The sequence below is a fragment of the Botrytis deweyae genome, assembly GCF_014898535.1.
Source record: "Botrytis deweyae strain B1 chromosome Unknown BDEW_001, whole genome shotgun sequence".
In the NCBI taxonomy this organism is placed as follows: domain Eukaryota; kingdom Fungi; phylum Ascomycota; class Leotiomycetes; order Helotiales; family Sclerotiniaceae; genus Botrytis; species Botrytis deweyae.
In genome coordinates this window covers 1,938,150-1,963,753 of record NW_024066208.1, presented here as the reverse complement: position 1 = coordinate 1,963,753, position 25,604 = coordinate 1,938,150, and the positions used below count along the sequence as shown (strand labels likewise).

The following is a 25,604-nucleotide window of genomic DNA, read 5'->3' as shown; positions in this document are numbered from 1 at the left end:
CCCTTCCTTACCTAGGTATCATTTCCTCTCTAGTGTCCGTCATTCTAACCCAATCATGCTAGCTGCCATCGATCATTACCTACTTGAGTATATCATGTATGTCAACAACAACACCTCCCTAGTGCTCTGCACCTTGGTATTGATACTGGACTGGCACTTACCTAATCAGGCTCAGTCGATAACGGATTCGTTTGTACCTGTCAATCAAAATGGGATATAAAATGATTCAGATGCGTCTTCTAGAAAGTGTCAATTCTGACTCCTCCTCCATCTCCCTGTCTGTCAGTTTCACTTGAAAAAGTATGGGGAAGGCGAGGAAAAAGGGTTGAGTTTCCCGGCTATTCTAGCCCTAAAGAATTGATCGGTGAGTCTTCCGTAGCTACCGTTACCACGACTTCGATACCTCGTTGGCTCTTCTAACCTCCTAGGTATGTAGGTACCATACTATGCTTTTTGCACGGTTCTTCTATCCGGTCTTCTAAATCACGGACCAGGGGGCGTGAGAGGATAAGTAAATATATCTTTATTGATTTCTGTCAAAACTGTACAGAGTATGGGTCCTTGTCTCACATATACATCTTCTTTTTGTTCCAAACATCATCCCCAGGGGGCTCATCTCTACCGAGTCATAACTTTACCACATAAGAGACCAGACCAGGTACCAACCCGTTGCCAGCGAGTTACCACCCAGTTGCAAAGTATGGTACCTCGAGATACATGCTACCTTTACCTTCTTCCGATTCACCGGTCAGATATCTTCAACACTTTGACCCAAATTCACAGAGTACAGAGTAGTAAAGCTTGGAACCATATTTACATGGGAATATCCAATATACCGGCATCGATCAGATGATTTTTTCAATCCACTTCTCTGGAATTGACCCATATCTTTTTCTCGTAGCATCGGGAACAAAAAGGGGATCCACAGTTCTACAAAGTATCACCAAGGGGGCCGCCAGGGCGACGGAAGCTTTCTCCTGTGCACTTCTCATTTCTATCTGTGTGAGAGTGGAATTTCATTGAAGTAGTTGTACAACCCGTGGTAAACACGATACACTGCGTGAAAGCCACGATGCCACGAGTCACCTCTATCATCATCCACCGCTGTCGGTCCTTTCATTCTCCTACAACCAATCGGTTTCCCATGCTTGCCCAATTGATGAATTACAACGGCTTTCCATCCTGCTTGGCTGCCGTTGATTACTCAGCTGAGATGTTCCACTGCATCCAAAATGAACCCAAAATACGCAACTGGTACACCGTCTTTCAAACAGAAACCCATACCGGTACCGTACCTGTACAACCTCATCATCATATTTGAATACCCGGGCTCCATCCGGGTTCACCAAATAGTCATCATATCAACCAACAAGATGTGATGAACCAATGGGTAATTAGAAAATCGGAAAGGACAACATATCAAATGCTCAAAACAAGCGGTAACGCAAAGGGTAATATTACCCAAGGGAAATGTCCAACGCAATGCAATTCAATTTATTAAGATCTGTTGAAGCCCCTATCCATTCAACAGTACATCATCGTGGGGGTCCATAAGTTTTCCATCCCATTCTCATACGATTAGGAACCACAGTGCCACTATACTCAGCATGATCACCATTCAAGCCCGTTGTAATCCACCGCCACTTGTTCATAACCATAACGGGATTATTTATCTCAAAACGTTGGTCCCGATAATGACTTGATAATGCCTCTTTTGAAGGAAAATTAAAAAATGGCTGGCGATTGAGAGATCCCCTTGGATTCTTTCTTGTGACCGCGATTCGTTCGTTGCCACCATATCTTGAAGGATTCGATAGGTCTGAGATCACCAAACGGATCATCACATATTTCGATTTGCAGAATACGGCATCCAAAATCGGCTCGGAGATTTGATCAAGGGAAGAACAAACGAAAGTATAAAAATGAACCTTGACGCGATAGCCGCCGTTCCACACATATTTTTTGAGGGGAAATCTTATGTGACAGTTGGACCAAATTTATGATGAAAATGGAATTGCCTACATGATATTTAGACCCCCTGACTCCCTAGTAGATTCTCGATTTGTCCTTTTTGTTAATGTTACCATCAGTTCGGGTTCGCACCGGTTTCCGCAGACATCATGTTTCGATGAACCTTTCATGCTCATGCCTCATGCCTCAAAGCTCACGATTGGATCTGACAGTGAGATTTTGATTTTGATCTTGACTTGGACTTTGTTTCCTCCAGAGTCACTGATCACTGACTTCAAAAACGACTAATTTGGAATTTCGTCATTCTATTCTTATCACTGATGATTCCGGTCACCAATAAAAGCGTCAAACCAAGAATATGGAAAGCGCCTGTTCAGTCACTTGGCCGAAACACAACGAATGAATATCACCACCATCAATCACGTCACCATACTGTATTTCAACCCAAGCGATTACATGAATTACCTTGGCATCATCTTTACAGCATCGATTCCGATGATTTTACTCGCCATTGTCCAATCAAAGATGCAGCTTCGAAGTATAGAGTATTGGTGTGATAAATACAAGCTTACGAGTCAGTGGTGATTGTGTAGTAGTCTTATCACCATCCAATTCCTCCGAGATTTTTGGATTCCTTTCTACCAGTCGATGGAGAGTGCACGTATCTTCCTAAGGATATCTGCATGGTGATAGTATCACCTATGCGATATTGGTTTTGATTCTTTTGCAACATAGATATCAATGGTTCGGAGACGCCGTGCTTTACGGATGATGGTGATGGATTGGGATTCTGATACTTCTCTTGTTCATCATCCTTAATTTCTCATTTGCAACCCATTTAATTCAGCAATCGAGTGTTTGCGTTACTTCGTACTAGATCCATGATCTGGAAACATCTGTTCAAGGGAAGTCTGGATTTCAAGTCAAGTGCTTTGCAATTCAGTGAGGAGCAGTACCCGATATGGTTCGTGTCATGAATGTTAATGCAGTGTTCTCTTTTTCGTTTTATTTACTCTTCATTCTGTGTGCGGCATACACATTTTTAGCACCATCAACCTTTCTCAGTATGAGAATTACGCACCCAAGATATTCACGAAGATGGATATTGATTTTCGCACAACTGAATCACAAACATATCCAGATCCAGCACCATATTCAAAGAATAACGGTACACCGAAACTCTGAGATTAGTACATGTGCTCACATTTTCGATAGAGTCTACTTGGACCATCACATTATCTCTCCAAAGCAACGTTCACAAATTAAAGCCCTGAAAGAGTTGCGATCCATCGATTTCTGCAACACCAAAATCCATGCATGTGGCATAGACGAAGCGCTGACAATTCAACTCTCTACCACAAGTCTTCAACTCAAAGCACCACCCACCAGCCTCATCTATCCAAGTAACCCATGAACGACCTCAACGTTGATACAGGAACCAGGGGTTCACTATCTCGGTTGTTTTCCCTCTCCAACGAACCTCTCAATACCTAAAACATTCGTGCTTGGATCATCCTTGCACGCTTGCACTGGGCATCCCAAGCTTCCGGATAAAAATGGGCGGCTGCCGGAATACGAAAAGCTGCTGTGTTTTGATTCGTCAATGGGTTGGGTTTTGGGGATGTTGGATTGGAGGTGTTTCATGGATTAGCTTGTTGCGCGTTTTATTGCTTTGGTAATCTTAACGGAATTCTTGATTGTGAGTTCGGGGGCCGATATGCTGATTGCTAGTTTGGATGTGTTAAGTTTATTTATGGCTTCGCTGCTCTGGTTATTTCAGAGCTTTAAGTTACTTTGACTTTGCTATTATGTTGGGTTTTATTGCAGGCGGCATATCCTTATGGTGAGTAGGTTTGTCGGCTAAAGCGCCTGAGATGAAGAAAGATAACGCACACATTAAGCTTTCGCTCTCCCTGTCAATTCATTTCAATGCAATTCAATTCAATACTTATATCTATCTATTTCCCATCTCCAGAATTATCTGGTATAAATACCTACTCAGCCTTGTGTACAATTTGGCGATATACATTCTCCCCTTCACCATTTCGCACCAGCGCGCGAAATGTTGGAGATTAGTAGCCTGGGATTAATTGATTTCGAGTCTGGATTTGCTCTGCTACGAGAGGTTTTCTTTAAAGCTTCATTCAAAAAATTGTTTCTATGATGCAGTAGCATCGTAGCGGGAAAGAGGTGGAGGTTGCATCGAGTGACGTGCATGATTTGGTATGAGATGATATTCAATATCAGTATCCGGCGAGCGATGCACATCTAGTAGATAGTATAGTGAGCGCTGCGATGATTATACATGTGGATGTGTATATATCACTCAGTCAAGCAGATGGGAAGCTTGGTGCATAGAGGTAGGTGAATGGTGCGATGTGTAATAAAGCGCATTTTAATAATTAATAGAGGTTATGTGGAGAAGGGTGGGTGAATGATGCGATGTGCAATAAAGATATGGATGGATATGGATGGTAGTGTATAGTAGGTATGGGGTTGTGTGAAGATGGGAATGGAGGTGCTGGATGAGGATGTGTGATGGAGTTGGAATGGGGAGATTGGTTGGTGTGTGGAAATTAGGGAGTGGAGTTGATGAATGAGGGTTATGTAATGAAAGTGCGAGTTATATCGAGATGGAAGGAAGTTACGCTGGCTAATTGTATGGGGAGAGAAAGAAGATGGCAGGGGAAGCGGGGAGTTTCGGGGAATGGTGAGGTTTGTAGGGGATTGGATTGGATTTTCTTTTGTGGGTTGGTTGTTTTGGGGGAAATGGAGAGGAGAGGAGAGGAGGGAGAGGAGAGGAGAGGAGGGAGAGGAGAGGAGAGGAGGGAGAGGAGAGGAGAGGAGAGGAGAGGAGAGGAGAGGAGAGGAGAGGAGAGGAGAGGAGGGAGAGGAGAGGAGAGGAGAGGAGAGGAGAGGAGGATGATGGGATGAGCGATGTTTGATAGGTGTATCCGGTTTCTTCTCGTGGGAGGGTGTGTGTGGTGTGTTTTTGTAGGTGGAAAGCGGTGGGATTTTAGGGTGCAAGATGGGTGATGTGTGGTGTGTGGTGTGCGATGAGAGATGAAGAATAGAGGTATGAGTAGGTAGGTAAAGTATCTATTTATTTTCATTTGGTGAGGTGGGTAGGTAGGTAGGTAGGTAGCTAGATACTTCAGTCCTGTCTGGATGGATGGATGGATGGATGGATGGATGGATGGATGGATGGATGGATGGATGGATGGATGGATGGATGGATGGATGGATGGAATGCCGGAAAATACAGGTACAGATATGATATCCTTTCTATGGTATCGCATCGTACAATTGCTAAGTAGCATAGATGGAAGATACTGTTGCGAGGATAGTAAAACGATTACCGAAACTCCAATGTCTATACAAGGAATAGATGTACTGCGATTGAAGAGGAGAAGAGATGATTGAGAATATGTTTTCTCGATGTGTATCAATCCCATTGAGATGATAGAGCATCTCTCTCCAAAGATCTCCATTCTTTCTAAGCTTCGATGGAGAGTTTATGAGATGTGAAATTTTGTCGGATCTCTATCTTTGAGTATTTGTACTTTTGTGGGTTTGTGAATTGTTTTTTTTACTACATTTCACTTTGTTTTTTTGTGCTGAAGTTTGGCATGACAAGTTTTTTTGTTCTCGACTTCCAAGGTTATCTACATACCTATTTTCCTTCACATCTTATTTTTGAGAGTGAGGGCGAGTAAAAAATTCATCGAGAGGGATAACCAAGTTCGTTCCTTCGCACCGTTCAAAGTTCAAAAGTCGCGACGATTTATCCCGACGATGAATTCAAATTCCGTTTTTAAAATCCTGGACCAAAGGAACAATCAATATAGACTCTTCCAATGTAACCAAGTCCTGATTGCAGCGCATAGACGGAAATTCTTTTCCGACGCGGTTCAAAGCACGTGGTTTATGATCCGGGTGATCAGGTACCATCGTGCGCATGCTGCAGATGTTAGGGAGAAAGTCATGGGAGATGGACCACGTTTATTCGGTCCGTTTCGGAGACCCAAGTGATTTTTCCCTCTTTCATCTGCAGTTACTGATGATCGATCTGGATCGGATGGTTTGAAGATGCGGCGTAAAAACCTTCTTTCGGAAGGTGCGGAAGGGAATTTGTCCTCGGCATTTTGTGATTTTGGGGGGGGGGGGAGCCGGGATGGATAAGGAATTTGGGTTGAGAATTATGTTTATGTTCAATTGATTTGATTTTGAGAGGTAAGAATTGTGAACTGAGAATTGAGAATTAGATAAGATAAGAGAAGAGAAGAGAAGAAATAGATATTTAATCAATTGAAATCAATGAATGAAAATGTTTGATCACGAGTGCGAATACAATGCAGATAGATGGTTCTTTTTGGAAATGTCCAAGTCTACACTACACTTACACTTATTACACTTACACTACATTTTGACATCTGATTTTTGTTTTTGGCTGTTACCCCGCCATTGTGGGGTGCATCCCTCTCTTTTCTTCCTCGGGAGTTGCGGGGTGTGCGATGGATTTTGGACGGCATGGGAGACTCAACTACCTAGGATTTTATGGCTTTAACTTGATCCGTCGTGATGATAAGAGTGATGATGAATCCTGAGATGAATCCTGAGATGGAAAGGACCGAATACAATGAATGGAAAGAATCCAAAGGTTGGATGGGGCAATTGAAGAAGTCTTCAATAATCATCATGTGCTTTCACGGATCGGATGGATGATGGGAGGATGGATACTTTGCAATGATAGTGATAATGATAATGATAATCATAATGATATGATTGATATATATTATTGTTAATTTGATCGAAATTAACATTGACCAGGCATGGCCATGTAAACCGAAGTTTATACGTTCTTTCCCAACGGTTCGCAAAGTCTAGGTATTTGATTGATGATATGGATCTTATCGAAACTCTAACTTCCTGCGCGCGCATCGGATTGATTTGAGTTTAAATAAAACCGCTCTCACGTGGAAAAATCAGCAAGATAATGACTGACTTGAAACTTCCTTTCTATCTATCATGATTCATGACAACGTGGTAAGTACCTATTCTCATTCTTCGACATGACCCAACACGCTTGGGTTAATCAGCCGATAATATCGACCATCCTATCCTTGAATGCTCTTCCCGTGAGAAAAATCTCTCGTGCTCGCATGTCTTTTCATCGCTTTGAATTTTCTACTATGCCACTTCGAGAACGGGACGGGTATATACATACATACATACATACATACATACATACAGACGCATACCCAGGTACACATGAATATATCCAGACTCGGGGTACATTCATATGCACTTAATAGTCAACTGCATGAGTGTGAGTGTTTGAGGGTATAAGTATGACAGCAATTCTTCGAGTGATGTGTGCTTTTTTTGACTTTCAGTTCATTTTCCCAACAGGGATTTGTGTTTCACTTTTTTTGTCTCAGGATTACCAATATCGATTTTTTTTTCTTCTTCTTCTCTTAGCTCCGTCTCTGCTCCGTCTCCGCTCCGGGATTCTGGATTCGATTCTATTCTGTTTGTGTGTGAGAGAGAGAGAGATTTTTATATCAGACTCGCATCCCATCACATCCATTCAATCCCATAGGATACCGACCTTTATCCCCCTCCTCTCCTCTCTCATCTCACCATGAAACCCATCATCTTCCTCCAGCATCTCCTCCTCCTCTCCCTCAATCTATCTCCCATCACCGCCCTCTCCGCCGCAAATTGGCGCGCGCAATCTATCTACCAAGTTGTCACAGATCGCTTTGCACGCACAGATGGATCGACAACTGCGGCGTGTAATGTGAATGAGTATTGTGGAGGCACGTGGAAGGGGATTGTGGCGAAGTTGGATTATATTCAGAGTATGGGGTTTACGGCTGTGAGTTTTTTTGGAGGTTTTTTTATCGCGGGAGTATGTGGGATGGAAGTGGGATGGAGTGGATGTGCAGAGGAGAATTGGGAAGGGGATGGCAAAATAGGAAGCTAGTGGAATAATGCTGATACAATCTTGATAGATTTGGATTTCCCCAATTGTGAAAAATATCGAGGGAGATAGTGTGGTATGTTCTAATCACCTTTTGCTCGTTCCCGATTTGGACTCGAGGAAGCCTGAATGGTTGTTTCAATCGGTCCCTGAATTCGTAGTTCATGGAAATATGTTAACATACGAATTAGGATGGTTCAAGTTACCATGGCTACTGGGCCCAAAATATTTACCAAGTAAACCCCAATTTTGGTACTTCGGCAGATCTTAAAGCGTTGTCTGCTGCTGTGAGTATTCTCTGATATATATGTTGAGAGTGGTTTGCTGATGTAATTTTGAAATAGCTACATGCTAGAGGTATGTATTTGATGGTTGATGTTGTGACAAATCACATGGCATATATGGGTAGTGGATCGAGTGTGGATTATAGTATCTACACTCCATTTAATTCTGTGCGTTCTTCCTTACCTTGAATCCATTTCCTCAAGATTTTCCCCGGATACACCCCCAAATGCTTTTATGGAGTCTCTACACTCTCCAAATCTAACACAAACAGAAATCATACTACCATTCCCCCTGTTTCATAGACTATAACAATGCCACCTCCGTCAAAGTCTGCTGGGAAGGCGATGACATCGTCTCACTCCCTGATCTGCGCACAGAAGATGCAAATGTACAGGCAGAGTGGAATTCCTGGATTGGAGAGTTGGTGGCGAATTATTCGATTGATGGGTTGAGAGTTGATAGTGCGCAACAGACGGGAGTGGGATTTTTCCCGAGCTTTCAAAGTGCTGGTGAGTTGTTTTTCATTTGTGTTTAAAAATGGAAGAGGAATAGTAGAAGGAGAATGACGGAAGGATCAAGCTAATGGTGAATATAGCGGGTGTATATATTGTTGGAGAAATCTTTAATGGTGATCCGACATATACATGTCCTTACCAGAATTACATGAATGGAGTTCTTAACTATCCTGCGTAAGTTTTCGAGATTATTCTCCTCGATCTCTCTTTACTCCTTCTTTTTCTTTCTATGAGAGCTACATAAAATGCCGTCGCTAACTTTCATTTAGCTACTACTGGATTACCCAAGCTTTCCAATCCACATCCGGTAGCATCTCCAACCTCGCAAACGGAATCAACACGATGAAATCTACCTGTTCAGACACCACGCTTCTCGGTTCCTTTATCGAAAATCACGATGTAGCTCGTTTTGCCTCTTTGACATCCGATGCTGCGCTTGCGAAAAATGCGATTGCTTTTACGATTCTAGCGGATGGGGTACCGATCAGTAAGTACCCTCCTATTTCGTTTCCCATTTTTCTAGAAAATAAGCATCTTCGATCTTGAAACTTGAGAGACAAAACTAACCGTGGGATTTTTTTCACAGTATACCAAGGTCAAGAACAACATTTATCCGGAAACGGCGTGCCCAATAACCGCGAAGCCCTCTGGCTGAACTCAAATTCATATTCCCAAACAGGAGTATACTACAAGCGTGAGTTTATCCCTTCCAATTATCCTTCTCTAATCCCAACCTCACCTTCCGATCCTCCTCTTCATCTCACCAAGCGATTCCATTAACACCACTCACAACCATAGTCATCGCATCCGTAAACCAAATCCGCAACCAGGCAATCTATGTAGATCCCACCTATCTTACATATAAAGCATATCCGGTCTATAGCGATTCACATACGATTGTGATGAGAAAGGGATTTACGGGAAAACAAATCATTGCGGTGTTTAGTAATTTAGGGGCTTCGGGGAGTGGTATGTCGTTATTCCTTTTCATCTTCATACTCAGTTATATGCAGTTGCATTATTCTCTACTGTATATCCCTCACATCACTTCCTTGTTCTCTATCCTTTCATCAAGATCTAACCTCCAATTCAACCTCATCTCTCTATTCATATATCACTTCTCCCCCCAAAACAGAATCTCAAACTAACACCCCCTTCCTCTCAAAGCGTCCAACCTCACTCTCACCACTTCCCAAACGGGATTCTCAGCAACATTACAGGTCACGGAAATCTTGACTTGTGGATCGTATACGACGGATGGGAGTGGAAGTTTGGCGGTGCAGATTGTGGGGGGTGCGCCGAGGATTTTTTACCCGAGGGCGCGGTTGGTGGGGAGTGGGGTTTGTGGGTTGTAGGTTGGAGGTTGGAGGGTTTGGGGGAGGGGAGAGGAGGGGGAGAGGAAGGGGAGAGGAAGGGGAATGGAGAAAGGGAAAGGGAAAGGGAAAGGTGGGGAAGGAGATTAGCGAGATTTGGAATCGGAAAAAGGAGTACAGTTTTAAGGGTTCTTTTTAAGGAAGGGAAGGGAGGGGGTTTGTGGATATATACATATAGGTACATACATCTCAATATGAATACTGGTTTTTTCTTATCATTCTTATTCATATATATATTCATTTATTAATAGTTATAATAATCTTTTTATATTATTATTATTATTATTATTATTATTATTATTATTATTATTATTATTATTATTATTATTTTGATTTTGATTTTGATTTCTATTTTATAGAAAGTTTATTGTGTTTATAGGGTATAAGTATATAAGTATATGAGTATATAAATATTTCGAATGATTAGATAAGATTGAAAGGAGAGAAGAATTTGTGATACTTGGATAGAAGTAAGAGAATGTAGAAATTTTGAAGTATTGGGTTAGAGTAGAGAATATAGGGATTTTCAAATATTGTAGAATTATCAGAATGAAGGAGCGTTGAGTGTTTGGCTGGGATGGAGAAAGTGTGTGGGTTTGATTATTGAATACGATTGAAAAGATAGGGAGGATTTGGAAATATATATAGGAATGAGAGAATACGGAGGTTTTGAATTGGGATGGAGAAAATGTATGGGTTTGGATTGTGGAATGAGGACTAGAGAATGTATGGATTTGAATGATCAAATTAAAGTGAAAGAGTAAAGGGTTTGGAATGTCTGATTTGGGATGAGATGTATAAGGATTTGTATTGGTGATTGGAGATGAAAAAATACAGACTTTGAATGCTGAGCTAGGATGGAGAAAATATCAAGATTTAGATTATTGAATTAAAATAAGAGAATGTATATAATTACTTTAAACATTCTCCTCTCCTCTCCATCACCAACCTCACATCCACATCAATCCAAAAGCTTTCGACTTTTTCCCTTCAAGATATCCAGATACCTCATCACCGTCCCAAACCGAGACTGCATCCCCCTCTCCAACCAAGTAGCCAGCGGTTCCATCTCAAACATATCTTTATGCTTCGGATCTGTAATTCGAGTTATTGTATCCTCCGAAATCCCCAGCCGACGCATTGCTTCGGCAGGTCGATCAAGATATTCTTCTAGAGGTGGCTGATCGAGATTTTTAAGCTCGGAAAGTGTGTAGCTGAGAATTGAGGTTAGTAGAGTTCACTCGCTAAGGATTTATCTCCTAGGATAAGAAGGATATTTGGCTACTGGTGACGAGTGAAAATCCGTGGAGATACTTACTCTACGAGCGAATTTGGAGTAGAATCTGGATCTGGACGCGCACTCCACCTTGCGAAGATTTCGTCGGCTTTGGCTCTGGTATATCCGAGATACTCGATGAGAGCTACAGATTCGAGACATTCGGGAAGATCAAAAGTTACGAAGTTTGTTGAATTTTTGTAGCAGAGGCGCAATGAAGTCCCAGAGCTTGTTGAACTTGGTGAATATCGGACAGGCTCATTCCAATTATCAGGATCTAGATAGTTTGGTGTTAGAAACTGGTAGGTTTCAGCTGGAAGAGACCACCAGTGAGTAGACTGACTGATGGGACACTGGACGAATGGACTTCTAAATATCTCTTGATATTTCAAATATATTTTAGGAATTTTTACAATTATTGAATAGATATTGAACAATCAAAACATGAATTGGGATATCAAACAATTGAATAACGAATTTGCTTGAACCATCAAAAGTTGGGAAGTGTTCCGTCAATCCATGCACCCACTGGTGGACTTCGAAAAAGAGATATTGCTAGGAAAACTTACACAATAGACTAGTAGAGACTTTTCTCTTTCCGTCAATAGAAGGACCAACAATCTTTTCCTGCTCTAGGATTTGGAATTCTTCAGACGTTAGTCTTTCGGTATGTGAAAACATTTCGGGAAGCTATGCTATGATCAGATTTGCGGTGAAGTTTTTATTTGTATTTTGAATGTATGATTGAAGGTAATTTGATGGGCAAAACCGAGACTTTATACGCTTCGAAAGAGGAGGGCTTTTATACATACCTAGGTACTAGGGCTACATAGTCTTAGTCATAGGTACGCTTAATTTTGTATATGGTGTACAAATCATAGCGTTAGTGTAACAGAGTGACCTATTGCAACTACGATGTATCCTGAAACAAGCAAATGAGTCAACTATACTAAGCGATGGTATTGGTGAATCTTCCACAACTCAAGCTCATCAATGACGCGCTGAATTCACTCCGGTACCTAGTTAGTCTCCCCTAATCCAACGTCAATCAATCCAAGAGAATGCGTTTTTACTCGCTTAGCTTGCGCCGGCTTTTCACCATTTTAGCTTCCCCCTACTTGAAACTAGGATTCGCTAATGACATAAGATTTCCCACCAAATTATTGAGTCATATTTGGCATTGTTTTTAAAAACAACGCCTCCGTTTTTTATATAAATCTTTCATCTCATCTCAAATATACCTTTTACCTCCTGCCGAATAAAACTGCGTCTACAATCCATCTGGTCCTTACTATATTTCCTACTCGAGATATTTGCTGTGCAATACTCCTCCTTCTTTCCAAAGAGACTGAAAGCAAACATAAAGACCGATTCAAATACCTATTCTTCTCTCATCTTATGTATCCTTGATTATTTATTTAATACAACATCTACTTCATTATTCTTTGTTATATAGCTTCCCAGCAGAGAGCTACTACCAAGGGCCGCGCAAGCTATGAATTTTGAGCACCTCTGTGTCTTAAGAGAAGTAACGAGGAAAAATTGAAAAGTAAAAAGAGATTTCGACTGGCCAGCCTCAATATTGGTATCAACTTGGGGTTGATAAAGTGTATAGTACTTTAGTCTATTGTGGTTGTATTCGTTCTTGATCATTATTAACTATGGGAAGCTAGTATTTGATATAGTAGAAGTGCTAGCGCTAGTGCACACGCTAGTACATACGCTAGTGCAATACAGTGCCCTCTTTTAGATCACATGATCGATATCCCGACACTCAACAATCTTCAATGTCTCGGACCACTCGCTACTCGTTTAACTGGTTGTCGAATATTCTCATCAAAAGAGAAAGAGAGTATCAAGAGTCATAAAATAGTATCACTACTCGATCTGCTAAGAAAAGTGAATTCATATGCACTTTTAGTGAGTTGAAGAGCCGAGCCTTGAGTTTCGAAGCAGGGTTTTGGTTTAACACTATACCTCTTCACCAAAAGAAGGATCAAAAGTTTATCAAATAAGGTCCATTATATTATGGAATCTTTAACGGGGAGTAATGAGAATGTAGTACCATCCTTGTTGTCACATCTGGATATTTATATGCTTATTCACTTACACAACTCTACTATTACCAATCTCACTTGAAGTATTTCAAGATACCGCAATCAGTATTGTAATTAATATACAATAACATTACTGTGGCTGATATAGAGAGTATAATATGCACGCTAGTATGTATAATAGCCAATCATATCCACATCCGTACGTATCATACAAACAGAGCTATACTGAAGATATACTAAAATATAGGAATTCATATATTTTGATTCGAATATTATATATTTTAATTCGAATATTATATATTTTGATTAACTTTAAGTCTAATAAGGAAAGAGATTATTCAAAATATATAATATTTGAATAGAAATATACAAATTCCCGTATTTCGGTATATTGTTAGTGATATTCAATATTATTGAAATATGGAATACTTTCAGTGATATATAATTCAATAATAATTACTGAAATATTATTATAAATATCAATACGTACCACTAAAGTGGGGCGTAACTGAAATACGGAAAATGCTAATTACAACACTGACCGCAATCAAGGCACTGCATCTCACTTGTTAAAACCTATCTCCCAGAAGACTCCTTTCTTCAAAACAAAGCTATATAATCAGCCACCTCTATAGTCTGCCTTCTTCTTCCTCTCAACTTCCACTAACAAAGATTCCCACCAACTTCAGGCGGAAAGAATTGATTTCGATCGCTGAGCTATCAGAGCGAAAGCAGTGGATTGAAGGATAATCCAGATACGAATTCAATGAGAATTCAAGGTTTCAGAGTTTGGCTTTCTTTGATATTCTCATTTGACCGCTATTGAGATATATGACTGCCGTTGTCATCGAGTGATATAATGAAACGGATTTACTGTTGTTGCACAAATTTGATTCTTCATACGTACATGCTATGTCAAGGACTTGACTGACTATCTAAACATTCCATCTTGGTATCCGTTTCAATTCTAAGAATCGCTGGAGCCCTTAGGAACAGTCCCATTTGTGATATATCAATTTTCGACATACAAATGTTGAAGTGTAAAAAGGGGCGCTTTTGTATCTAGGATTCGATTATGGAACTTAGAGTCATGTACGGAATAATACTCGACCATTTTGCAATTCACTCTCATCTTTCTTTGAATATCTTGAGCCCCTATAATCATATGGGACTTTCTGTATATTGCTTCTTCTTTCAAAAGGGATCGTGATAGATGTGTATAAATACCTATCCATCCTTGCTCTCTCTTCACCTTTCTACATTCCCAACCCCTAAGGAAATATCAGACAACCATTGTGGATCTAAGATATGCAAAGGCAGCCATTGAGAAATATACTCAGAATTATAGACATTAGAATGAGGAGTAATGGGATGTGGATATTGAGTGATTTTCTATCATTTTCGATTGTTGTTGAATTTATCTTAATATTGTCATATATAATTTGAACTTTCGTCATTCAAATATCTGATCGCTATTGACATCTGGTATATAATCGCTTGATACCCGATATTATACAGTCAGTCCAAAAATTTGAAACACAGATTATATTTACTCCTAAAAATAACATTGACCACAAATTGGTCAGTTCCTCTACTGAGGCCGATTTGAATCATTTGGCACAAACCCTAAAAATAGAATTCTACTTTACACAAAAAAATTTTCTATAATTTGTATAGTGCGTACATAGAAATCTTGGAAAAAATAATTGTACCATACAGATTGCGTTTCCCTTGTATATCACTATAACAATCAACAATAGTATATCTTCATTTTTTGAATACAACGATAACAACAGTAATATTATTATATTTTAGATTTTAATATAAAAATAAATCTTACTTTTTATCACTCCTATAAAGCTTATATAATCCCCTTAGTATATATAACCTTAAAATAAATAAATATACTTAATATAAATAAACAATTGAATTTATTAATCATTTTATAAAAAATATTCGAATCAATTCCGAAATACTAGTATTAAGTTGTATAATCGATTTAATAAAATAGTCTTTGGTTTTATTCCTATTAATAATCCTCCTCCTTACCAATCCATTTCTTTATCCCTAGATTCAGGGAATAGAGATGACTCAATAAAGCCTATATTCTTCGAACCAATCTTTGTTGATAAAAATCGATATGTTAATTACTCTTTTAGATTTATACAATATTCTCTATTTATCTCTAATATATTATTTATTAATCTTTTTTTAGTTAAAGTATTATTTTATGTATATAGATTATCTAAAGCTTCTCGAGAAGAAGATTCAGCATAAGGTACAGCTTCGAAACAAGAACGGCCTGAGTAAGCCCCTATATGATATTTGTATTATTGAAATATTAATTATCTAATCTCGATATATATATAATTCTATAATATTTATTTATTATTTATTAATCTCTTTTTTAGGGGTATTATAAAACGATATCCCTATCAAAAGTATATCAAACAGAAAGGTATTTTTATAGATTGTATAAAGCTAAAAGAATAATTTCGAGATATATATATAAATTATAAAAGATAAAACAAAAATAGAGTATATATTGTATATAATATAGATCCTGACGAGTTTATAGTATTACTAGAGATATTTAAAATGAGTGTGACAATATGCTTTGGGAAATATATAATTTGTTCTGAATTATATTAATCTATTAATAGCTACAAAAGATAAATAATTGAGATTGATAATGAGGAATAGTATAATATATTGAGAATAGAAATAATCAATATATATTTATGAACAAGCTTTTATTAATAATATTAATATCTTTTGTTTTGAATTATTTATTATTAATATCTTATTAATATATATATTATATATATCAAATATAAAAATTAAAATTTTTTTTTCTAAAAAAAGATTGAAATCAGTTTAAACAAAAGTATAAGAAATGTAAATCTTTTTCCTTATATTTATTCAAGAAACAATAGAATTTGATTACAATTATTATTTAAATATATAGAATATTGATTGTATAAAACAAGAAATTAAATAATTATAATAAATAACTTTGAATTAATAAAGAAAAAGGATACTCAAATTTTATTCTATTTATATTTATTTTTTCCTATCAGCTTTTTTATTAATTAAATCTTTATAAAAACTATACCTAAATGGATTGTTTTTAGATCTAATATATCATAATATTTAAAATATTGAAATATTATTTGTAGTATTAATTAAATTACTTTAAAAAAAAGATTGAGAAAGTTCGAATTTATCAAAAGGAAAGTTTTTATTATTAATAGATAAAGTATTGATAATTTATATATTCTTTATATTAATTAATATATTTAATTAATCAATTAATAATATATAACTCACTAATGGAGGTAATATAATTAAAGATATACTTTTTGAGATATTATGATCAAATATAGATTTAGATATATTCTTAGATATACCCTAAATCACTTAAGCATTATTTACTTCAAATATATTCCCTCTTAAAGGAATTATTTTAATTTTTTTTTTAAATACTTTTTTATTGATTTAATCTTAATTTTGATATTATTGATAGGTTCTCTTTTGATTAAAGGAATGAAAAGGTGCTTGGATTTCGATATTAATCTTTTTAGATTATCTAACTCAAACTTAATTAGAAAATCTGAATTAGAAGATTATCTAATTATATAAAAATTCTTATTCATCTTTCAAAAGCTATAATTAATAATATCCTACTCTATTAAAAGGAATATAGAATAAAAATCCCTTTTCTCTTTAAAAATCTTTTTATTTTCTAAGAATTTATATAATATATTAATATCTTGGAAAGTATGATTTACGAGTACCTTATATCTAATTAGAGTTATTGATAAACTATTGAATTGGATTTTTTTAGGATTATTAATAAAATACTAATATTTATTAAATCTTTATAATTATGTTTAATAAGTATTTTTAATAAATAAAAAAAGTATTTCGTTTTGTAACTAGGTATATAAATTGTCGAATAAATAATTGTCGAAAATTGATGTAAATTTATTTATATATTTATTAATTTTTGTATAATCTAATTCTTTTAATTAATTCAAATAAGAAAAAGAATTATAAAAAGAACAAAAAAATATAATTAATCTATTAATATATATTTTAAGGATATTTTGAAATCATTTTTTATAGTATTAAAATTAGAATAAAGATATATAATCTTAATCCAGGATATATTGATAGTGAATTTAATATTAGCAAGTTAAGAAATACCCTTTTTGTTTTTGAATTTTAAGCCTAATTTTTTTATCAAACTTATATCTTTAAAATATATAATATTATTTTTAATATATAGCTCTTTCTTTTTTATTATTTTCTTTCTTTCTTATTGATTTATATATTTAATTACTTATTTACCTAATTATATATTATTCCAAGATATATTCATTATGTATTCTAATAGTAAAATAGCTTTTTATTAATTGTTTTTGCTTTTTATATAAGATTTAAAAAAAGTGAAAATTGAATTCAATATAATAAAGGTACTGGAAGAAATTGATATAACCTCGATATTGATATTCAGATTACTTATATTATAGTAAATATAGAAACTAATAGATATATAATGTTTTTTCTTATTAATAAAATAAAAAGATATCTATTTGAAATCTTAATTCAAAGATTGATTTATTATGAATATATAAAAGATAAATAAAATAATCAATTGTATAAATAATAATAAAAAGAGAAATATAAAATATATAAATAAATCAAATTTTTGAGCCTAGATTAGTCCAACCTCAATCTAATATTCCATTATTCCCAATCTCAATTTTAGATTTATTTCTAATTAAATGATTTATATCCTTATTTAAAACAATTTCTTTTTTATATTGCCTTCAAACTTATATAAAAACTAGATTATTATATACTATCTTACTCACAACTCCTTTTCTTTCTATTATTTTATTATAATTATTTTTAGATATTAAAGATTTATATAAAAATGGTTTTTAATTTGAATCAATATATCTTTAAAGATATTTATATAGAAAATAATATATTAATATATATATAAACTCTCCTTACTTTATTTTATTACTTGATTTTATAATATTCAAATTATATCTAATACTCTGAATAAAGTCCTTATAGAACTTAATAGTATCTAAAAAGAGGTATTTATCAATATCTTTAAAATTAATCAAATATACAACTTATAATATAATAGATAATATACCCCAGATTTTATAATCTTCTAAAAGCTTTTTACAAAACTTAAATGATATCACTTTTCCTTTATCTGTATACTCTTTTTAAAGGTATTAATATAATATAAAAGGTTTATCTATAATATAATAAAACCGATTTTTATCCTTTCGAATATTATAATTATTCTAAATATCCATATATCCATCTACTTCTTCTTTTATTCATTTAATATAAATTATAAGAATTACAATCCGATTTCTATACTAATCTTTATAAAATTATTTATTTTATATTAATTTGTTAAAATAATTCTAGATAATATTAGTAATTAATTATACAATAAATAAAAAAACAAAAAAATTTAAAAAAAATTAAATTAAATATAATAAATCAAGAAAATTTTTCAAGTATCTTTATAAAAAAGATAAGAAATAGGGATATGTACTTATTATTGATATAATAATAATATTTGAAGTTTTTGCTATTAGTGTTAGGGTTGATTCACTTTACTATTAACTCACAAAAGCGTGAAGTGTTCCGAATATATTCGGAACAGTGGATTTACTATATAAACCCTGTCAGATAATCGCTCTCTGATACTCACCCCCGTTTTGTGCAGACCCATCCGGTATGTATTAATCAGGAAGGAGCTGGTTCTATAAATATAGATCTATAAACATAGAATTATACCAGAAATGTATACAGCTGTAGCTAAACCAATCACTGAGATTGAATTCAAAGTACAATTACCCTCGCTCAGATTTATCAAATAAGAGACTCAGAATAAGGCACCCTTGTATTCAGAACACAATGTTAGGGTTGATCCACTTTACCACTAACCCACAAAAGCGTAGAGTGTTCCGAATATATTCGGAATAGTGGATCTACTATATAAACCCTGTCAGGTGATCGCTCCCTGACAATTAGTTCTCAATATATTGATTTTTAGTATTCTTTCTAAACCAAAAACAGTCTTTAATCTTTTTTATATTCTTATCAACTTTATAAGAGAATATAAAGTAAGCTTTGGCTATAAGGAGAAGCTTTATCCCTTTATTTATTCTAAAAAATCTTGATATAATATTACTCTTAGAATATTGTATTAAATATTGATATATAATTGATTTAGAATATTTATTAATTATTTTTATATATATCCATATAATAAATTATAAATATGTATTAATATATATATAAATCTCAATCCCAATAATAGTAAATTTATCATATCCATTAATGAATTAGAAAAAGTTTGGGCTGGGGACTTAATACTTTTTACAAATAGATTGAAGTTTTTTAGTATATTGGAGGATTCCTTTAGGGTTTATAACTTGTAGTATATCGAATAATATATTTCTAAAACAAGTATAAAATATTAATATAAAAATATTTTGAAGTTTTGAATAAAAGAAATAGTATTATATTTTGAAACAAATTTCTCCTTTCTTCGAAAATAGATATATAATAACCTTTTATTATAACCTTGAATATATTCTAGCTCGATATTATTTTTTAAAATATTGAAAAGTTGTTAATCTTGTTTATATTGTTCTTCGAATATAAGCTTTTTTTTAAATCCTAATAATAAATATATGCTTTTAATATAATTTATAGAAATGTTATACTCTTTAGCTTTGAAAGCTACTTTTATCTCTTGATTATTAAATAATAAAGTAAAAAATATTATAATTTGATTTCTTATTATAAAGTTGTTATAATCGATTTTAGATTTTCGAATTAATTTTCAAGTATTAAAATATTTGTTTATAGTTTTAACTATAATTTTAATATCAAATTCAAAGAAAAGTAATTATTTGATATTATTAATATTATATTTATTATTATATTATTTATAAATTAACTTTTTATATCAAATTAATATAAATTGAAATTAAACTATTATAATTGTATAAATAGAATTGAATATAATAAGTAAGAAAAAATAGGAGAAAATCTAAAGTTTATAAAAGAATAATATACTAGATTTAATAAAATCTAAAGGGAGGAGGGGTAGAGAATTATGTAGATAGTATGGTAGTAGGTGATATTGATTTTTATTTATATATATCTAAATACTAAATATATTTTTAGTTTAAACAAAATTCTATTTTTGGGGTTTGTGCCAAATGATTCAAATCGGCCTTAGTATCCTCTCATCTTTAGACCACAACTTGTCCAACAGATGTTGAACCCGAACTTCCTCAGATTTTGGAACATTTTATAGTCACATCTAGTTCTGAATCTACACCAGCCTTAGCAAAAGATGTGAATGTCTTCATCTCCTCACTTACTTAATCTCACACTCCGAGAACACTTCATCTACTCCACTATAATCAAACCCGAAAGCCATACAGAGAATTCGATTCACTATAAGATGCTGAATTAATAGAGCTTCTCTCATGAACATCATACCACAATCTTGCTCTTCTTCACCTCCCCTAAAAACTTCCAAAATATATAAACGACACCCCCCCTGTCCATTCCTTCTCTCCACAATCCCTCAGCGCATTACAATTCACTCCTATGACTCGGTACACCAACATTTGAGGGGTGATCTTCTTAGAAAAACGAAGCAGAATGCAGTCACGAAAATAGAATTCTGTATGAAATTAATAGTAGACCTTCGCAGTTAATAGTAGACTTTCACCGTTATTCACTTTCTCATTGTCATTCTCTTCTCATTATCATCATCATAACCCCTTTTCATCATTTCATTCAATCACTGCCGCTCACAGCAAACACCGTAACCCAGAAATAGCATCCCAAACCTAGCGAGTTTCTCTTTCAAACTCTCAAAAACTCAAAACATATTGCCATACTATACATATAAAAACTCATTCCAATAACTCAAACAGCTATTCGCAACCCAGAACCATCGACTCAAGTTCTTATGCGCGTAAAGAGCTGTGATTCGAAAGTCTTGAACAACCAGACTTTTTTATATCGCAATGTTAGGTACCTATACAGCATAGATACGGTATTACTATGATTATTCACTTCAAAACCTTTTACTTTTTAGAACAACCATGAAAAAAAATAACATTAAACTACAATATACAAAAACAACTCTCCACACCTCCCTCTATTCTCAAACCTATCTATACTCTCCCCTCTAGCTCACATAATATATTACTATCGTCCCGCCAACTAACCTCAGTCCTTTAACCACATCTTCCCATATCCCCTTACCCTTACAGCTCTACCATCCATTCCATCCACTCCATCCATTCCACTATTCCAAATTCCACATCTCCAATCCCACACCATCCAATCTTCAATCTTCACGCTCCATCCCCATCCCCATCCTATCCCCTTCCCACCAGCCCCACCATCTCTCTCCCCACCACCGTCTTCCTCATAACCCCTACAAATTCTATCAAATATAACTCCCGAGATAAAAATAACATACAGTATATTAAACTTTAAATCATTCCCTAGTATTAACATACATATATCTCTTACCCATATCAATAGCGCTCTATCGAGAGAAGAAATGCTGATAAAGAGTCAAAGAGTGGCGAAATAGAGATGGAGAATTATGTGGTATTTTTCTGATTTTTTTTCTAGGGAAAGGAATGTGGATTAGTATTGTAGTGGAGAGGATGGAGAGAATAGAGAAAAGAAGTTGGATAGTATTAGATTGATTAATCGAGATTGTTATTAGATACCTATGTACATACCAGTGATGCCAGTCATCGTTGTTAATCCCGTTTCTCACAGACAAATATTCAAGTGGTGTTACTGTTATCATCACCATCACCATCACCATCACCATCACCATCACCATCACCATCACCATCACCATCACCATCACCATCACCATCACCATCACCATCACCATCACCATCACCATCACCATCACCAAACCACCCCCTCACCTCCACCCCCTCACCTCCTCCTCAAATTCCCACCTTGAATCACACAACTTCATTTGCACGCACGAACCTCAACCCCCCGTCAGAAAAACAATGCCCCCTCCATGGCAATCGTTCATTTTTTCGATTAAAGTATAATCTAATCGTTTATGCGCTCTCTTCATGCTTTTTATAAACAGGCGTGGAGAAGAAGAAAAGGGGAATTGATGATTGTTGTGGATCTATACCAATACTCCATGCACTTGTAGGTATTTGGCAAGGTAGATTATAAATGGAGCATGTCGTTCCCGCTGGAGAATGAAGCAATGATGAGGATAGATATCCCAATAGAAAGGTATATCAAATGGAGCCAGCACAATGACTTCTGAAAAACAATGGCTCATTGCCGAAACCCAACGTAGTATATTTTGCATTCGCATTCTTCCCGTCCAATTCTATAACAATACATAAATACCATCCTCGAAAAATGGTTCCATAACCATTATCTCATTAACCACTTTCCTCTCCAGATCACAACAAACATCCCTCTACTTAGTCCCCTATTCTGCAGCCTTCTTCTTCTCCTTCAAAGCCGGTAATCCAAAAACCTTACTCACACCCCCCTTAACCTTTTTCCATCTCAAAAACTCTATCTGAGGCGTCCAAGTAAGTGCTCCAACCCATGGCTGCACATTATAATGAACCTTCAACACGACTCCTTCTGTTGATGCGAGTTTTCCACCCGGTTGCGTGATTTGGTATTTCGCTTTTTGATTTTTTAGTTTCAATATGCCTCTGTAGATGGTGATTGTCAGTACATCCCTTCTATTGCATATATTTCAGGAGAGAAAAAGCTCCAACAAAGATAAATGAAAATAGAAAGCCAACCTCGAAGGATCAATACTCTTTCCCTTGCTGCTCTTAATCAACTTCTTCCTCGCAGCCGACCCAATATTCTGCAAATGATCCGCGCTCGGATTCGTAATAATCGTATCCCAGATAACCGCTTCGTTATTCAGCACTTGAGGTTCCGAAGAATTGGAAGGCCATGATGCAGAAACATAGACGAAGACTTGTTTAGTGTTCCAGTTGAAGAGGGAGGAGAAGTCTGCATTGAGGGAGAAGCGGATGTGTGCGTATTCTTCTTTTTTCGTGGAATAGTAATGTGGACGTCCTTTTACACTGGGGAGGGTTAGTTGGGATTGGAGAGAAAGAGACAGGGAGGGGAGAACGTACACTTGGATATCTTTCACTTCTACTTTGGCACTGGGCGTCCGGGGCGAAATGATATCTGTACATGCGATCAAAGCCGCGACGACAAATGCCACTGTGGTGAAGAATCCAAAGACATTTTGGATGCGCACTACTGAGGAATGCATGCTTGCTTGAACTGTTTTGCGTCCAATTGGAAGGTATGGTACATGCGATCGAAGTCCTTTCTTACATGCGCCGTCGTTGTATGGATCCTGAAGGTAGTGAGTGTAGTGGTCGAGGTTCCGTCAAATGTGGACGGAATCGATAGATGGAGATATTATCGCAATCTGGACTTTCGGGTTTAACACGTCTCAATCTCAAAGCTTCATGATTGAGCTAAATTAGTGGATTGTGGGGTAAGATGTGGCTGAAGCTTCTAATACGGTGTGGCGGTGTACTTGATATTCGAGAAATTGTATCCATTGTATGCATTGTGTACTCGATATTACAGATGCATCAAGAGATGCTTGTGCGCAGAGTCTTTCTGTAGTTAAGATTCTCTCTTCTAACAAATCGAAGGGGAGGAATGAAACGGAAATTCAAATTTGGTATCGCCAACCCAACGCAGCTTTTACATAGCTTTCAAAAGACAAACTGGTATCCCAAGTATATGTTCGTGAACTCCCCAAGTCTCTCTCTGGATCCTCCCAGTACATAGCGCAGTTTCTACCATCTATCATCTCCATCATTATACACCCAATATTATCTTCATCCATATCCCCCAAAACACTCAATCATTACATCCTCCCCTGTCTCGAACTCCCAATCGATTTATGGTCTCGCCTCATGAACTGCAAAACAAGCTGAACTCAGATAATGTCCCCCCATTAATTCGTAGGTTCAACGATCGTACCGTAACCACCTCCTTGCACCCTATCCGAATAGATTCCCGGAGCTCTCGCCGCTTGGAATCTCCCTTCTCTACCTGCTTCTCGTCGTTCATAGTACACATATTCGATGTAGAATGCGTGGATGTGTCCGGGTATGTATCTTTTGGGTGTTAGTTTTGATTTCGGGTGAAGAGAAAGAGGGATGTACCCAAGGAGTGTTAAACATATGTTTATTAGGAGATCCGGTCCACAGCCTGATACTAGGAAGACACCAACTGGAGGTATGAAGATGGTGACTAGTATCAAGAGTACTTTGGTGAATTGTCAGCGCTTGTTCATTAATAGTGGTAAAGAACATATAAAATTAACTCACTCATTGAAACAGCACCCATATTTGCGAATTTGTGTTATAAAAAAATCTTTTCTCTATATGATTTTCCAGAAAATTGTGAATAAATTCAAAAATGTAATGGTTCAAAAATATGTCAGAGTATGATTGCTTTTCTGGTGGAGAAAAAAGTCTTGGTGGAGGGGGTAAATATTATATTATATTCACGTTTTAAAATGCGGAACTTGGATATAGATCTTGGAAATGCCTCACTCGCTTAGTGTCAGTGACGTATGCTAGGCAGTGCAGTCCTTGAACGACGGATATCAGGATTCAGGTACAGAAATAAATGATTTCTTTTTATAGTAATATTATATTTTCCCCTGTTTTGAAATTTATTCGAGGCAAATTTCTGAAAGGGACAGTGTGGTTTGCCTGATTTACCTTGATTTTCTTGATGGCATCTCCTTTGGGTTGATACACAATGCGTTGGCGATAATATCAGATGGTCACGTCGATCAAATTATTATAACGTCAAATCTGAGCCACATCAACATGTCAAGTACAGATTCTGTACAAGATGAATCAGATTTCATTGGTTATGATCTTCATAAGATACGTTGTTCCTTTAGCCAACAGAACCTAGAGCCTATGTACTACCTGCGCCACCAAATGCATGGGAACGTGTGGGCCAGCGAAGAAAGGAAGAACATTCGATGCAGGGGCA

General features: G+C 35.9%; 3 protein-coding genes across 3 annotated transcripts; 1 reads left to right on the top strand and 2 right to left on the bottom strand.

The window, feature by feature from the left end:
* The first annotated feature begins 7,245 nt into the window (after positions 1 to 7,245).
* Positions 7,246 to 10,121, top strand: EAE98_000584 (uncharacterized protein). The gene is made up of 10 exons (XM_038948202.1): positions 7,246 to 7,852; positions 7,989 to 8,033; positions 8,149 to 8,244; positions 8,302 to 8,409; positions 8,514 to 8,751; positions 8,838 to 8,931; positions 9,027 to 9,244; positions 9,344 to 9,451; positions 9,556 to 9,726; positions 9,925 to 10,121. The coding sequence occupies exons 1-10, from the start codon at positions 7,616 to 7,618 to the stop codon at positions 10,110 to 10,112; spliced, it is 1,503 nt and encodes a 500-aa protein (XP_038815879.1). The 5' UTR covers positions 7,246 to 7,615; the 3' UTR covers positions 10,113 to 10,121.
* A 12,904-nt stretch (positions 10,122 to 23,025) lies between these two features.
* EAE98_000583 (uncharacterized protein) lies at positions 23,026 to 23,844 on the bottom strand (the record flags this gene model as incomplete). The annotated part of the gene is made up of 3 exons (XM_038948201.1): positions 23,026 to 23,260; positions 23,354 to 23,647; positions 23,702 to 23,844. 3 exons carry the CDS (start codon positions 23,842 to 23,844, stop codon positions 23,026 to 23,028), a joined length of 672 nt encoding a protein of 223 aa, XP_038815878.1.
* A 646-nt stretch (positions 23,845 to 24,490) lies between these two features.
* On the bottom strand, positions 24,491 to 24,941 carry EAE98_000582 (uncharacterized protein; the record flags this gene model as incomplete). Its single annotated transcript, XM_038948200.1, has 4 exons — positions 24,491 to 24,510; positions 24,573 to 24,709; positions 24,758 to 24,860; positions 24,923 to 24,941. The coding sequence occupies 4 exons, from the start codon at positions 24,939 to 24,941 to the stop codon at positions 24,491 to 24,493; spliced, it is 279 nt and encodes a 92-aa protein (XP_038815877.1).
* Between the last annotated feature and the right edge of the window lie 663 nt (positions 24,942 to 25,604).